Source organism: Sciurus carolinensis, chromosome 11 (genome assembly GCF_902686445.1).
Source record: "Sciurus carolinensis chromosome 11, mSciCar1.2, whole genome shotgun sequence".
NCBI lineage: Eukaryota > Metazoa > Chordata > Mammalia > Rodentia > Sciuridae > Sciurus > Sciurus carolinensis.
In genome coordinates this window covers 5,702,938-5,717,135 of record NC_062223.1, presented here as the reverse complement: position 1 = coordinate 5,717,135, position 14,198 = coordinate 5,702,938, and the positions used below count along the sequence as shown (strand labels likewise).

At 62.6% G+C, this 14,198-nt stretch overlaps 1 protein-coding gene across 3 annotated transcripts; it reads left to right on the top strand.

Moving 5' to 3' along the window:
* Positions 1 to 10,552: 10,552 nt before the first annotated feature.
* On the top strand, positions 10,553 to 12,536 carry Cdkn1c (cyclin dependent kinase inhibitor 1C). Of its 3 annotated transcripts, XM_047519671.1 has the most exons (4): positions 10,553 to 10,710; positions 10,881 to 11,590; positions 12,118 to 12,256; positions 12,341 to 12,536. In XM_047519671.1, the coding sequence occupies exons 2-3, from the start codon at positions 10,891 to 10,893 to the stop codon at positions 12,249 to 12,251; spliced, it is 834 nt and encodes a 277-aa protein (XP_047375627.1). In that variant the 5' UTR covers positions 10,553 to 10,710; positions 10,881 to 10,890; the 3' UTR covers positions 12,252 to 12,256; positions 12,341 to 12,536. The 3 variants fall into 3 exon arrangements, with proteins under 3 accessions (XP_047375627.1, XP_047375628.1, XP_047375629.1); XM_047519672.1 differs by lacking the exon at positions 12,118 to 12,256; XM_047519673.1 differs by lacking the exon at positions 10,553 to 10,710 and having other exon boundaries at positions 10,843 to 11,590.
* Positions 12,537 to 14,198: the final 1,662 nt, after the last annotated feature.

Here is a 14,198-nt window from a genome sequence, read left to right as displayed (position 1 = left end):
CTGAGCCCTGCTTGTGTCCTGAGGAAGCCAAGAACACCTGATAGGCCTGCAGCATCAGGTTTGCAGTGGGGTGAGCATGCAGAAACCCAGACAGGAGGCGGTGGCCCCAGAAGGGCAGGGATGTGGTCAGAGGTGGCCTGGGACCCCCAACAGCCTCCAGACAAGGTAGCCTGCACTGCTGCCTGGATCTAGTGGCCATGAGCTGTGGTGCAGGGCCCTGGCCTAACCCCACGAACGCTGAGCCCCTGTGAGCCAGGTGCAGCTAGCCCTGTGTAGCATGCTCTGCGGGTTGTGTGCAGGTAACGCGTTTGTGGTGGGCCCTGCGCACTGGGTGGAGCACTTTGGCTTCTGCTCCGTAGGCAATGGTTCTGACATGCCTTGTGTTCTAGAAAGGTCCTTGGGTTGGCATGCTGATGAGGGGCTGGGGCGGAGTGGCCAGCAGCGGGTGGGGGTTCTGCCACAGAAGCGGGTTTCTACGCCCTCTGGAGGGAAGAGCCAGGCGAGTGGGTTGGGCTCTGAGAGCTGACCTAGGTCTCCGCCTGCTGCAGGAGATGGATCCGCCGAGCAGGGCACTGGGGAGAGCAGGCCTCCCAAAGAGAATTGGGGCTCAGTGTCCTGCATTGGGTGGGGGCTGTGACCACAGAGCGTGCGCAGGTGCTGTTTGGGGCCGTGGGCTGAGCTGGCATGATCTGGAGAGTGGAGGGCTGGCATCCAGATGGTATTTAGAGCCCTGACCCTGGATAGGATGACCCAGAGCAGACAGGAATAGAGAGGGGCGTCAGGGCCAAGCTGGATCCCACACTAGGAGGGGGCCCCAGGGACTAACTGGAGAGACAGAGGGAAACTCGAGAGTGGGACCCTGAACACTGGCCATTGGGATGCAGTGGCAGTCACTGGCGACTCCAGCAGGAACCCTGGGCAGGGGCTGGAGCTGCAGGACAGCAAAGTCAGGGCTGCCCGACTGATCTGCAGTTCAGTCACCAAGGACCCGAGAAACAGGACCGCGGCTGGTGGGTAGGGAAACGAGATAGAGAAGACATTAGTTAAAAACATCATGAGGGCTGGGGTATGGCTCAGGTGGTAGAGTGCTTGCCTCACAAGCACAAGGCCCTGGGTTCGATCCCCAGCATTGCAGAAGAGTTATGATAGTTTTAAAATGTGACCCTGCATGGGAGGGGGTGGCAGCGGTGGCTTAGGGAGCACCAGACAGTTCCCTGGAGCACCCGAGTTTGTTGGGAGGGGTCCCAAGGAAGGTGCTGGGCTCCCAGTCTGTCTCCTGTTATCCCTGAGGACCCACCTCAGTGTCACCCCTTCAGGGACTTAACAGAGTCTTGGCTGGGATGGGACCAGAGCCAGGAAGGGTCTCATGTGGGTCCCAGTGGTACCAGCCCTGGAGAGTTCACACCCTACCCACTGCCCACTCCGGGCCCACTTGCACTTCGTCACAGGCCAGGTGCATTTTCAGGCCTTGGCCAGAAGGGGGAGCCCCAGCAAGGCCCTGTTCCCAGCCTCCAGGTCAGTGTGGAATTTAGTCCTTAGAGCCACTACAGCACCCTCCCAACCCCAAGGGGCACGGGCTCCGCTGTGGGCATCAGGGGCCTGGCTTCGGTTTCTTGCTACATCTTGGAGGCAGTAAGCTGAGTCTGGGGGTTGGGATCAAAGGTCCCTCACCCCGACCTGCCCTTTGGTCACTGGAGGGTGCTCGTGGGGAAGCAGCCCCCAGGTGGGTGGGCTTGTCAGGCAGCCCTGGGGATGGAGTCTGAGCGGGGGCTTTGGGAAGGAGGGAGCAGGGCTGAGTCTTGTCTCTGAGCAGAGTGTTGGGTTCTTGCTGGCCCTGAGGATGTGCAAGTAGACCTGCAGACTTTCAGCCACAGCCTGGTCATGTCCCTGGAGGGGGCCCTGCTCCCAAGATGGCCTTCTCCACCAGGGCTGGTCTGTGTCCAGCGATCTGGGGTCAGACCTGAATGCCAGCGTCCAGATGCAGGGAGCACAGCAGCCTGCCATGGGCTTGGGGGCAGGGGCCTGGGCCCCGGACAGGCGGACATCTTTGTCTTATCTTCCAAGCTCCACCCTGGACCAGGACCAGGATGGACAGGTGGGGTGTGGCTACACACGACAGGGCTCACCAGGCCGATGGCCACACTGAAGAGTACTGAGGCCTCGATGGGCAGCAAGTGCTGAGAGCCATGTAGCCATGTCCACTCTGAGGGCCTCAGGGGCTTTCAGGGGACAGCTGAGTGCAGTCTGGGGAGCCACTGTCCCCTTTCTCCCACCACAGGCTGAGTGACCAGAGACAAGAGTGGAGCCAGGACCCAGCACGCTGCCGCTCTTTTCCCCCAGACAGAGGAGGCTCTGGGATGTGGGACCTCCCATGCTAATGTGGGACAGTCACGGACAAACCTGGCCCTTTGGTCACCCTCCCGTCCTAGACCCCTGGAGGTCCCCACTGGTCTGAGGCCTGCCCAGCCCTGAGGGCATCTCAGGGAGCCTGGCTGCTTGGTTCCCCTTGTGACTGTCACCCCACATCTCCTGAGGACGAGCAGCCCTCTGCTCGGGGCGCCCCTGCACAGGCTGAGTGGGCTTCCAAGCCCCTGCCAGCCTGGGCCTGGGACTCGGTACAGCTGCTCGGCTTGGCGCAGCCAGGCCAGGGCTGCTCTCCCCCCAAGGGCTTTTGAACACACCAAGACAGCCCGAGAGATGACCCTGGCCTCCAGTCCTGCCCAAGGTGCCACGGCGCTGCCCCTCTGAAGGGGTCTGTGCCCTTGTCCCCCTGCCTGGAACTTTGCTCTTACCTGCTGATCTCTTCTGCCCACCAGGGTCAGCCCAAGTGGTCACCCTGAACATCCTCCTGGCCCCCTCTGCTCCCACTGGCCTGCCCAGAAGCCCCTGAGGGCACAGTCGCCCCTGGGCCCCTGAGAGATGCTTGCTGAGTAGATGGAGAGACAGACTCCAACTCAGATGTCCCTAGTCCAGGTCCACTGGACATGCGCAGATGCGGGCTGCTGTGGCTGCCCAGGGCCAGGCCTGGGAGAGCCCAGGATGCCATGGCCAATGTCCACACACAGGTGAGGCCCAGCACTGGCTTGATTCACACGTGTGGCAGATCACACCCTGATGTCACCAAGGCAGAGGGCAGTGGAAGGCGGGGTGCAGCAGGAGCCCCACTCTTCAAAACCCCTGGAGCCAGCATGTGTGCCAGGGCTTTGGACTAGCCACAGAGCCAAGCGTTAGGTGCAGGGCCCTGCCGTCGGCCCTCCTGGGCTGGCATCCTCGAGAGTGCCGGGCTCGGGCAAAACTCTTTCCTCTCCAGCCTCGGTCTTCCTGTCTGTGAAGAGGGAGGACACTGCTCCCACCTCCCAGGGTGCTTTACACCTGAAGAGCACAATTCGCAGCTGCCTGGCACAGAGAGGGTGTGCCGCCCAAGCAGTGGATGCTGATCAGCATCCAGGGCTGGGACGCTGAGGATGGCCTGCCTAGTGCTGCACCAGGAGGAAGGGGTGGGGCCTGAATGCAGAACCCCCCACCAGAGGCACTTGGCACCTCCCCTGAACTCGGGGAGGGGCTGCACAGTCCAGGCTGCTCAGCACGTCAACAACCTTCCCTCCAGAGGGACCATGTGTGACCACGGTAGTGCCCGTTGGTGTCTGAGTCATCCCCAGCCCACTCCCTGGGCAAGGTCAATGCCCAGGGTGGGCTGCAATGCAGTAGGAGGGGTGACTGGCACTGGAGGGGGAGATGGATGAGGAGGAAAGTCATGTGACTCCTGGGGGAGAACTGCTGCACCAGACACAAGCTACCTACATGGTCTCCAAGCCAAGGCGAGAGAGCAGGGGCACAGAGAAGTCAAGCAACTCACCTAAGGACACACAGCCAGTAGGAGGCAGTGGCTCCACCCGACCCATAGCACATAGGTGTGCTCCTCAGCCAGGCCGTGCTGACCCTGCTCCACTGCATCCCACCCCTCCTGGGAAGGTGCTGCAGAGCATTTCCGGCAGCTTTCTAGATGAGCTGTCCCCTGGGCTGGAGCCCTGTCCCTGCCTTCCAGGCCCCTGCACATCAGGCTGTGCTCACTGTCTGGGCACCTGTGCTGACAAACTGAAAAGCCCAGGGGGCCTGTGTGTGGCCACCTCCTCGGGCACAAGGCCTGTGCCTGTCCTGATGGCCACTGGGACCTGACTGTTGTGTTCCATACCTGAAGGTGTGTGACCGTGTGTCCCCACGTGGGCACCCAGGCCCTGGGACAGCGACAGCCAGGGCCAGGCACGTGAAGGTGAGCAGAGGCCAGGTCTCCTCGGAGCTCCTGGTGGTGGCCTGGGCAGGGGAGGGGGGCTGAGGCTTCAGAGGGAAGGTGGGGGCATCGTTGGGGCCTTGGGCCTGCTGCTCTTTGGGGTCTTTAGTGTGGGCTTTGTCCCCCGCTCCCTGTCCCTGCTCCTTGGCTCCTGCCTGCCCTCTGGGATAGGAGAGGCCAGCAGGATGCTTCCCACTAAGGTGCGAGTGACAACCCCAGCACCTAGGGTGTTGTGGCTTTTCTGAAAATGAGGCTTTAGTCCTCCACAGCCCTGACTGGACATACTGGGCAGAACCCCACCTAGACTCTAGGATCCCAGGTCACAGGGAGCAAGGCCCCTGTCAAGTCACCTGCAGTGTGAGGCACAGGCAAGCTGGGCAGGGTTGCAGGGTGGGCAGGGAGCTCCACTGTCCCCAGTGGGGCGGGCAGCTGCGTTCCTGCTGCTGTTCCGTTTCAGGACACCAGGTGGCAGCAGGTGTCCAGTTTTGGCCCTTCAGACTTCAGGCCTGCTGCAGGAGGCCTTTAGACAGTGGCTGCTCAGGCTCCCCTGCTAGCTGGGGACAGAGAGGTGGCTGCTAATTGAGCAGCCCTTGGCCTGCTGCGTGTCCAGGAGGACTGGCCAGGATGAAGCCAGTCCTGGGGGCGGACCAGGACACTGTCGCCTCACCTCCTGGCCTGGCAATCTGCTCTTCACCTTCATCGCTGGTCGGGAGGAGGTGGGAGGAGAGGGAGGCAGGCAGGAAGGACAGAATGTCGGAGAGTGATGAAGGCCCCACGCCCCGCCTGCAGGCAGCTGGCAGGACGCCTTCCCCACTGTTACCTTGCTGAAGGACCTGGACAGGTCACCCCACCTCTCTGGCCTGTTTCCTGCACAGGATGAAGTGAGCCATACTATGTAATAGGGGCTCAACAAAAGTCTAGAATAAAGCCCCCCAAGGCCTAGGAAGCCTCCTTCACCTCTGAGGTCCTGACAGGGACCGCTGGTGGGGGCTTCTCCCTCATGATCTGCTAACTGCTGCCTGGGCCTGGGCTGCCCCTCCCTGCCTGGCAGGGTTGGGTGGGGACTGGGACCCTCAGGTACGCTCCCCTCAGCCCTGCCCTTTCTGCCAGGTCTGGCCTCTTCTGAACACTGGTGGGAGGTGGGCGGCTGGGAAGGGCCTGGGGTCCTGGCGCACCCTGTGGGCAGGAGATGCTGATTCTCCAGGGTCCCACTACCTCTGACAAGGAATCTTGGCACTTTGGCAAGGGATCTGGCACAGCCCATTCGTGTTTTCTTGTGGATCATGGGTTACCGGGCAAAGTGAGCTGCGCTGGTGGGAGCCCCTGCCGCCTGCGTACTGCCTGTGGGGTGCAGGGAAAGGGTTAGGGGCGCCCCTTAGGCCTTCCCCAGCCCGGAGAGGGGCCACCTGGGCCTAGGATGACCTGAGGCCCTGGGGCTCAGGGACACTCAGTGCTGGGGCCAGTCGAGCCCCCTGCACGCTGGGAGCGCGCCCCCTCCTCCATCCCCGAGGAGGCTGCCTGCACGTGCCTGGGAGCGGCTCCTGTCCGCGGCTGTTCCCTGTTGCGGCCGGTCCTCCCCGCAGGGCCCGCCGGCCCCTCCCGCCGATTGCTGGGGAGCGAGGACCCCTGGCCCGGGACCCCGAGCACAAGGCAGCCCCTGTAATCGGAGCTCGTGCCGCATGTGGCCGCGTCACCGGAGGGAGGCCGGCACCTGCGGCGGACGTGCCTGGCAGCCGCCCCGAGAACAGCCCGTGCTGGGGGCGGGGCGCGCCGAGCGCGGGAACTGGTGCGGGAGGGACGCTTGCGCTGCGCCGGCCTGGGCCCCCGCCAAGTGCGCGCCCGGCGCTGCCTGCTGCTGGGGGCCGGCTGGTTAATCTGTAACTCCCCACACCCCTGGGCCTCCGAGCCGGCAGACTCCCCGCCCCGGTTGATGAGGCAGAAGGTGCAGGCTCAGGGAGCAGGGGCTTCCTAGGGTCTCCCGACAGAGAGGAGCCAGCTCAAGCCCTGCCCAGGGCCGGGGCCAAGCACCGGCTGCAGAGTGATGCAGCTTGAGGCCAAAGACGTGTTCCTCCCCGGGCCAGCCGAGCCTGGACAGAGGCTGCTCCGCGCCAGTGTCTACCCCTGGCTTGGACTGGGGGCAGGCAAGCGAGGGCACCAGGACCCTTGCTCACAGAAGCCCAGGAGAGGAAGGCAGCACAGCCAAGGCAGCTCCTGGCTCCAGTTTCAGCGCTACCCAAGAGTTCAGGCGGTTTGCTAACTTCTCTGAGCCTCTGTCTCATCCTTGCAAAATAGGCATGAACAGGCCTTCCTGTCCAGTATTGGGAGGATTCAAGGAGCACAGAGCCCTGCCTGGTACGACGCAGGGTCCTAGGCAGACCCTGGATTGAGCCAGTGAGGACTGTGGTCGTTTGTAATGTCCCTCCAGCCTCCTCAGAAGGGCACCACCTGGGTAACAGTTGGGGGCAGCAGCAGGGGCACAGACAACGGGCAGGTCGTGGAGAAAGGCAGGATGTGACACCACTGGGCAGGTGCTTGGCTGCCCCAGTGGGCTTCCAGAAGCAGTGGCGTGAGACGCCCAGTCCCCTGGCCTTCCGCCTTTCGCCTTGACCTGGCGCCTGCATTCTTCAGCCTCCTGTGATGGATGGCTGACATGTGGCCAGTGGCTCCATGGAAAATTCTTCAAGGCCTTAATTTATTTGAAAAGACAGCTCAGGGTCTTGGGATCCAGGGAACAAGCCTGAGGCAGGTTTGACCAAGGGTCAGAGGGGAGGGTGGAGGCCCAGCCCATCCTCCGTCACCCCCTGGAAGGGGCCCCAGGCCAATTGCCCCATGTCCCAGACTTTGGATTCCCTGAGGCTCTGGGTCAGGGTGGGCCTGACCCAGGACAGTCATCCCTGCCCCTGGGAAGCCAGTTGCAGCACACATTCTTGGTGGGGTGTGTGATCATGCCAGGATATAACCTACAGGGAAGGGGGGCCCCAGGGGCCAGGTGAGGTGCTGGTGCAGAGGCCAGCCACCAGAGGGCAGCAGGAGGCCAAGGACGGCACTTTCTGGGTCTGCAGGCTCTGCTGCTCAATGGCAGGGAATATGTGGGTGAAGAGCTTCCATCTGAGAGCTTCAGTCTCCCCCAACGTTGACTGACAGACCATGGAGGTGTTGTAAGGGCCGGCACATGGGGGCCCCTTGGGGAATTGAGCACTTTAACTGCTGCAGTCTCCCCTAAGGAGGACGCTCTGGGTGGGTGGGGTGGGCCGGGTCTGGGATTGCATCTGGAGCACAGGAATCAGGTCGGAGCGCGGGGGAGAGGACCTGGGCTGCAGGGCTGCCATCCTTGGCCGTCTGGGCTGTGGAGCAAGGTTCACTTTCCCCCGCTTGTCTCCCCATTTGAAAATGCCACTGGAACGTGCACCAGTGTGTGATGCCAGCCCGGAAACCGACCGCCTGACCCTCAGCAGCCCGAGGTCCACCCGAAGTCTGCTCCGCACGCCCACAGGCACCGGGGTGTGCCTGCCGCTCGCTCTCAGGTCTGTGCGGGAGCCCTGCAGCTGTCCCTAGACCCCCATCTGGCCAGCAGAGGGGGCAGAAGGACTGCTCAGACAATTTGGATGGCCACACCTGGAAGCTAATGTTCTCTGGCCAAAATGGACACAGAGGGACTGGGGACTGTGGTCTTTCTGTGTGCTCAGAGGAGAGCAAACAGGCGGGGTCACACGCTCGCTGCCTGGGATCCAGAGAGTCATAAGAGATGAACGGCCACGCTGCTCGGCAGGGGCCAGGCAGGGGACCCTGGAGCTCACCACCTCCTCCAGGTGGGCCCCCACCCCTGTGCAAGCAGGATGGGGCACAGGAGCCCCGGAAACCTGTCCACAGGAGCACAGCCCACCTTCTCGGACCAGTGCCCCACCCCCAGCTTCAGCTCTTTGCAGCAACAGAGTACAAAGATTGCTCTTTTTGTTTCCTTTTTCCTTTGAATGTATTTTTAATTACAAAAATAGAACTTGATTGTTGTACCCAGACAGATGTTTGCTTGCTTCCAGGCCCCTTGAAGTGGAGGCTGGGCCTCCTCTTAGTGCCCAGCCCCCAGCTCCTGCGTCTTTGTCCAGGTGTGCCCCTGGCTCAGGTGGGGGACTAGCAGGTTTAACAAGCCTGTTGTTGCCATCCTTGATGGAATTCAGAGTCACAGACTTAAAAGACAGTCACCTCCTGTGCCCTAATGTTGTTGGCAGAGGGGAAGTCCCGAAGCCCCTAGTTCAACTCCATAATTAAACGGGTAAAGTAGAAAAATAAAAGTAGGAAGCTTGAATGGAAACCAAACCAGAAAGCCAGGCAGCCCAGGGGGTCCCAGCCCTACTCCTTCCCAGCTGTGTGGCCTCAGCAGCTGATCTGTGTATCTGGATGCTTCCCCCATAAAAGCGGGTGGTGGAAGCTGCATTGAATGGAACGCCGCACAGCAAGGTCCAAGCAAGGGGGATACACAAGATGACCCCAAAGAGCTCTCGGCACAGGCTGCAGGCTACCCGCCTTGACAGCTGAAGCTCGGGTATTCTGACCTTTTGGGAAACCCTGGGGGCAATATGGTCACTACCTAGTGTGGCCTTGTGCCCAGAGTCTCCAGGAAAGTCAGTCTCTGCAAAGGACTGGACGAGACCCTGCCTCTACTGACCCCAGGCCAGTTGATATCAGCCTTTCTCCAGGGGTTCTCGGGGGAAGCCTTGGTCAGCTCTCTTTATTTCCTTGAAGATAAACATTTTTGACATCTGTGCCTGTAGGGAATGTGGAATATAACACACAGAGAAAAATAAAGACGTCCACACAAGTCCCTGCCCTTGGTCCTGCCATCAGAAGCCAAGGACCTCCCAGCATGGTGTCCCTCTGGGTGCAGGCCCTTGTCCTGTTCAGTTTGCCCCTGGCTTCAAAGCTCAGAAGACCGCCTGTGGTCACATCTGCATGTTGACACAGCATCCCCCACGCGGCCTGTACTGCAACCCACCTGACTATAGGGGAGGGAGACTGGTTGGGGCGGGTGAGCCTCACTTTTCCTCCCTCCCAGAGGCCTCTGCCTGAGAGGGCTCACAGCTCAGGGCTCTGATGGACTCTCCAATGGGGATCTGAAAGTTCGGGCCCCCCACCTGGGTTGCTCCTGGTTTGTGGAGTGGGGAGTCCAGGCACTTCCTGGACTTTGCCCCATAACCAGCTGGACAAAGGAAGGTGGCAGAAAATAATGGGCTTCCTTAGGGTCTTTTCTGCTGGGATTTGGGGGAGAGAGAGGAAGAGAGTCGTGTGTGTGTGTGTGTGTGTGTGTGTATGTGTGAGCTGCGTCGGGGAAGGACATGGTCTTCACAGGCTCTTCCAGGTGACCTCAGGCAGGTCCGTTCCCTTCTCTCGTCCAACAACCTCCAGTCAGCCAGGGCAGGCAGATCCTGGCCTGGAGAGGCCGGGCGCAAACCCAAGGGGCCTGGGGACCCGGTCAGTGACATGATGGGCACAGCTCGTGTCCCATCTACTGGGCAAGCCGGGCCCACAGATCGGGCTCCAGACGCCGCCCCAGGAGAGCCGATGGCAGCCTCACAAGGTGTTCCCCATTTGGCCCTTCGGAGAAAGTGGAGCTGACCGCTGTCGCTGCCTTCCGCTTGAGGGCCTTGGTGCTAGCAGGTGTACTGAGGATCCAGGTGTGCGGACCCCTCCCAGGCAGGCACACGTCCGAGCGTCAAAGGTTGCCCAAGACCCCTGCCCGCTCCAGCCAGGGACGCACTGGCAACGGCGGGTTGAAGCCCGTCAGCTGGCGCGGGAGGCCCAGTGGCAAGCGCGGGCGGCAGGGGCCGGAGGAACCTGGCCGGACGCCGGGCCCCGGGGAGACAGTGCCCACCGCGTCGCCGAGGGGGTGCCCGCGCCGCCGCCCCACAACCCCCGCCTGCAGACAAAGGAGCCGGCGGGAGAGGGGGCGGGGGGGATGGGGCGAGGGGGCGGGGCGCCGCGGTGTCACGTTACCGCCCGCAGCGCCCTTTAACTCGCGCCCCGCCCCCGCCCTCTGCGGCGCGCTCGCGCTGCCGCCAATCAGCCGCGCCAGGCCGCGCGCCCCGCCCGGCCCGGGGTGTGTGCGCGCGGCCAATGGGGCGGTACGCGGGGGCCGGGCCGCGCGGGGCGGGGCGGCGCGGCGCCGGCCAATCGCCGCGGTGTTGTTGAAACTGAAAATACTACATTATGCTAATCGTGGCGGGGCCCGCGCGCGCGGGGGTGGGGCCCGCGCGTATAAAGGGGGCGCAGGCGGCTGGGCGTTCCACAGGCCAAGTGCTCTGTGCTCGAGGGGTGCCGAATAGGCCCGAGTGAGCAAGCGAGCAGTCAGGCAGCTCTGAGGGGGCGCGGCCGCAGCCGGACAGGAGCAGCGAAGGAGACGTGGAAGCCGTCCACCACCAGACAGCCAGGTAGCCACCGCGCCCGCACTCCCGCCGCGTCCCTTAGACCCCAGCTTCGCGGGGTCTCACTCTTGCCCAGCCTCCGCCCTCCTCCCTCTTCTCTTCCTCTCGCTCCCCTCTCCTCTCTCGCTGCCCGGGGTCGCACAGCCCCTGGCCATGTCCGACGTGTACCTCCGCAGCACAGCAGCGATGGAACGCCTGGTCACCGGTGAGACCTTTCCCGCACTGGTGCGCACTAGCGCCTGCCGTAGCCTCTTCGGGCCTGTGGACCATGAGGAGCTGGGCCGCGAGCTGCAGATGCGCCTGGCGGAGCTGAACGCCGAGGACCAGAACCGCTGGGACTTCAACTTCCAGCAGGACGTGCCACTGCGGGGCCCTGGGCGCCTGCAGTGGACCGAGGTGGACAGCGAGTCCGTGCCTGCCTTCTACCGCGAGACGGTGCAGGTGGGGCGCTGTCGCCTGCTGCTGGCGCCCCGGCCCCCCCCGGTGGCCGTGGCTGTCATCCCGTCCCCCGAGCCGCCGGCCACTGAGTCCGACGACGGCCCCGAGGAGGCGCCTGAGCAGCCACCTAGCGCCCCGATCGCGGCGCCCACCCCGCCCCCGGCCCCGGCCCCGGCCCCGGCCCCAGTCCCGGCCCCGGCCCCGGCCCCGGCCCCGACTCCAGCTCCGGCCACGGTCTCGGCCTCAGACCTGGCCTCTGACGCCGACCCGGACCCGGACGCGGCGCCTCAGGACAACGCCGAGCAGGACGCGAACCAGGCGCAGCGCAGCCAGGAGCCGCTCGCTGACCAGATGCACTCGGGGATTCCGGGACGTCCCGCGGCCGGCGCCGCTGCCGCCGGAGCCAACAGCGCGGCGATCAAGAAGCTGTCGGGGCCTCTCATCTCCGGTGAGTCCCGCGCGGCCCCGCCCCGGTCCAGCCCGGCCCCGCTTTGTCCGGCCGGCCGGTCTCTCCCCAGCCCTCGGGGGCCTCTCTTGGTCCCCGCCTCCTCCCGTGGCATTAAAGGGCCCGCAACGCGAAGGGCGCGGCTGAGCCCGCAGCCCCTCCTAGCTAGCTGGCGGTAGTCTGCAGCGGCTCGAGAGGCCGCGATGAGTGAGTGAGCCCGGCCCCGACCTTGTCGGACCTAGGGCTTCGGCCCCGGCCGCAGAAGCCCGTCCCGGGCGCGCCGGGCGCCAAGAGCGCGGCGCCGAGGGGGTTAAGTGCGGCGGCAGCCCCGGGGGGCTTGGCCGCGGGACAAGGGGAAATGCTTACACAGCACATTGCGCGGCGACGTAAACAAAGCTGACCCGCCGCGGACCTCGGCGCGGGCGGGGACGGCGCCCCCACCCCAGCCCGAGCGCCCCGAGTCCTTTCCCGGCCCCCTCTCTGGGCTCCCGCCGACCCCGCCCTGACCAGCCGCGCGATGTCGCCAGCAGATTTCTTCGCCAAGCGCAAGAGATCTGCGCCTGAGAACAAGTCGTCGGGCGATGTCCCTGCGGGGTGTCCCTCTGCTAGCGCGGCTCCTGGGGTGGGCGCCGTGGAGCAGACCCCGCGCAAGCGTCTGCGATGAGTTAGGTGAGTCCGGCGCCACCGGGGGCCGCGGAGGGCCACTCCGCGGGGTCCCCGCAGGCTTTGCTCACAAATCCCTTTCCCCTGCAGTTTAGAGACCTGAGTGCCTGAGAGAGTTCCTGGGCGGCGGACGGAGGAAGAGAGCTGGGCCTCGGCTGGGACCGTACATGTAGCAGCAACCCGCGGCGGCTGCCGCAGAGCAGCCTTCGGTGTCGTGTTTAAAAATCTGAAACTTGTGCAATGTGTAATGACGTCTCTATATCGAAATGTATTCTGCACAGGAGTACACTGGTCCCAAGGTGTAAAGCTTTAAGAGTCATTTATATAAAATGTTTAATCTCTGCTGAAACTCAGTGCAAAAAAAAAAGAAAAAGTATAAAAAAAGTACAAAAGAGAAAAAAGAAAAAAAAAGGAAAAAAAGAAAAAAACCCATGTATATTTGTACAAAAAGTTTTTAAAAGTTATACTAACTTATATTTTCTATTTATGTCCAGGCATGGGTCTCTCTGCCATGCCCCTGCTCAGTCATTGGTTATGCCAAAGGCACTATATATCATCAGCTTCAGTTATCCACAAGTGTAAACTTAATAGCGGGGCTTTAGGGGAGGGGGGGGGTCGCTCACAAATTAGATGCCACACATACACACTTAGCTTGCCGTCTTTTCACGCTTTTGCTCTTTTATTATTGTTGTTACTTTAAACTTGAAGAAGACAAATCTGTTAAAATGGTTCCTGAGCCGTCTGTACCACTGCCCCGGCTCCTCGTCCGCCGGGTTCTAAATAAAGAGGCCAAAAATGCTGCACCTCCAGTCTACTGTGCTTGTACGCTAGTGCCCCCCCAAAACTGGGGAGAGAGAACACGGCCGGCCGGGGCCGGGGGAGTGGAGGGAGCGGCCAAACACTGGGGGCCACTTGTCAGAGTAGCCTGTCCACAAGGGAGGGGGCTTCCTTCTGGTCTGGCACACTGCTGGCCCTGCCCCACACTTCAGGCTTGGAGAACACGGGTCCCAGTTTACTGGCTTCCCTTGCTTTAAGGAAACCACCAGAAGGCCAAGGGACTCTAATGGGTACCTGCAGGGACTGGATGAGACCCCCGCACACACTCCTGACTGCAATGCCCCTCTGGTCCTTCCCAAAGTGGAGCCTCAAATGCTCCAGGGTCCTCAGTTTCATGGGACAGGGTACCCCAAGAGTGGGCCACATTATGGCCTTGGGGGGAGAAAAGACAAGAGAGGGGCAATGATAAGGGGGGGGGGCCGCCTGTGGACAGGTCGGGGTGGGGAGGGTGGCCCTGGTCTAGAGCTGGTGGGACAATTCAAGGCTATGTCCACCTGCCCCCACACTCTTGCTGGGCACCGCAATGGCCTACTGGTTTCAAAGTGCTCTCTTTGAGTCAAAAAGGGGAAATTTATTTTTTATAGTTGACCTATAAACCTCTGGAAATAATGGTTCACAATGGAGAAGGTGATGGAACATAGCAAGCCCAGCCTGCAGTGGGTCCCGCTGGTGCCCTGAGGCAGGAGAAGGCAGCCAGCGGGCACTTGGGGCTGCATGCGACACCGGACAAGGCGGGGGTTTTCAAGATGCGTGTAGGTGTGCCATTAACCCTGCCCCAGCTACCCCAAGACCCTGCTGGGCCTGGCCCGGGAAAGGCTCCCACCCCTGCTGAGTGGCAGGGCCTGCTGCCTTCCACAGCCCTCTGCCTGTTGCGGGCTGGGAATGACTCCAAGGAGACCTGGGAGAGGCTGCCCGCACCCACCCGTGACCAGAGGTGGACGACAGTGCTGTAGGGGCTGTTCTGGTGACAGAACCTGGACGGTGCTGCCTCAGGGCCACACATGCAGCTCTGCAGAAGTCTCCGAAGGGTCCCGGGCCTCTGCCCGCCAGCCCACTTCCCATGGCGCTGGCTCTGGGGCCCCGAGACGGGGGTGCTCTCCTGCTGCTCTGC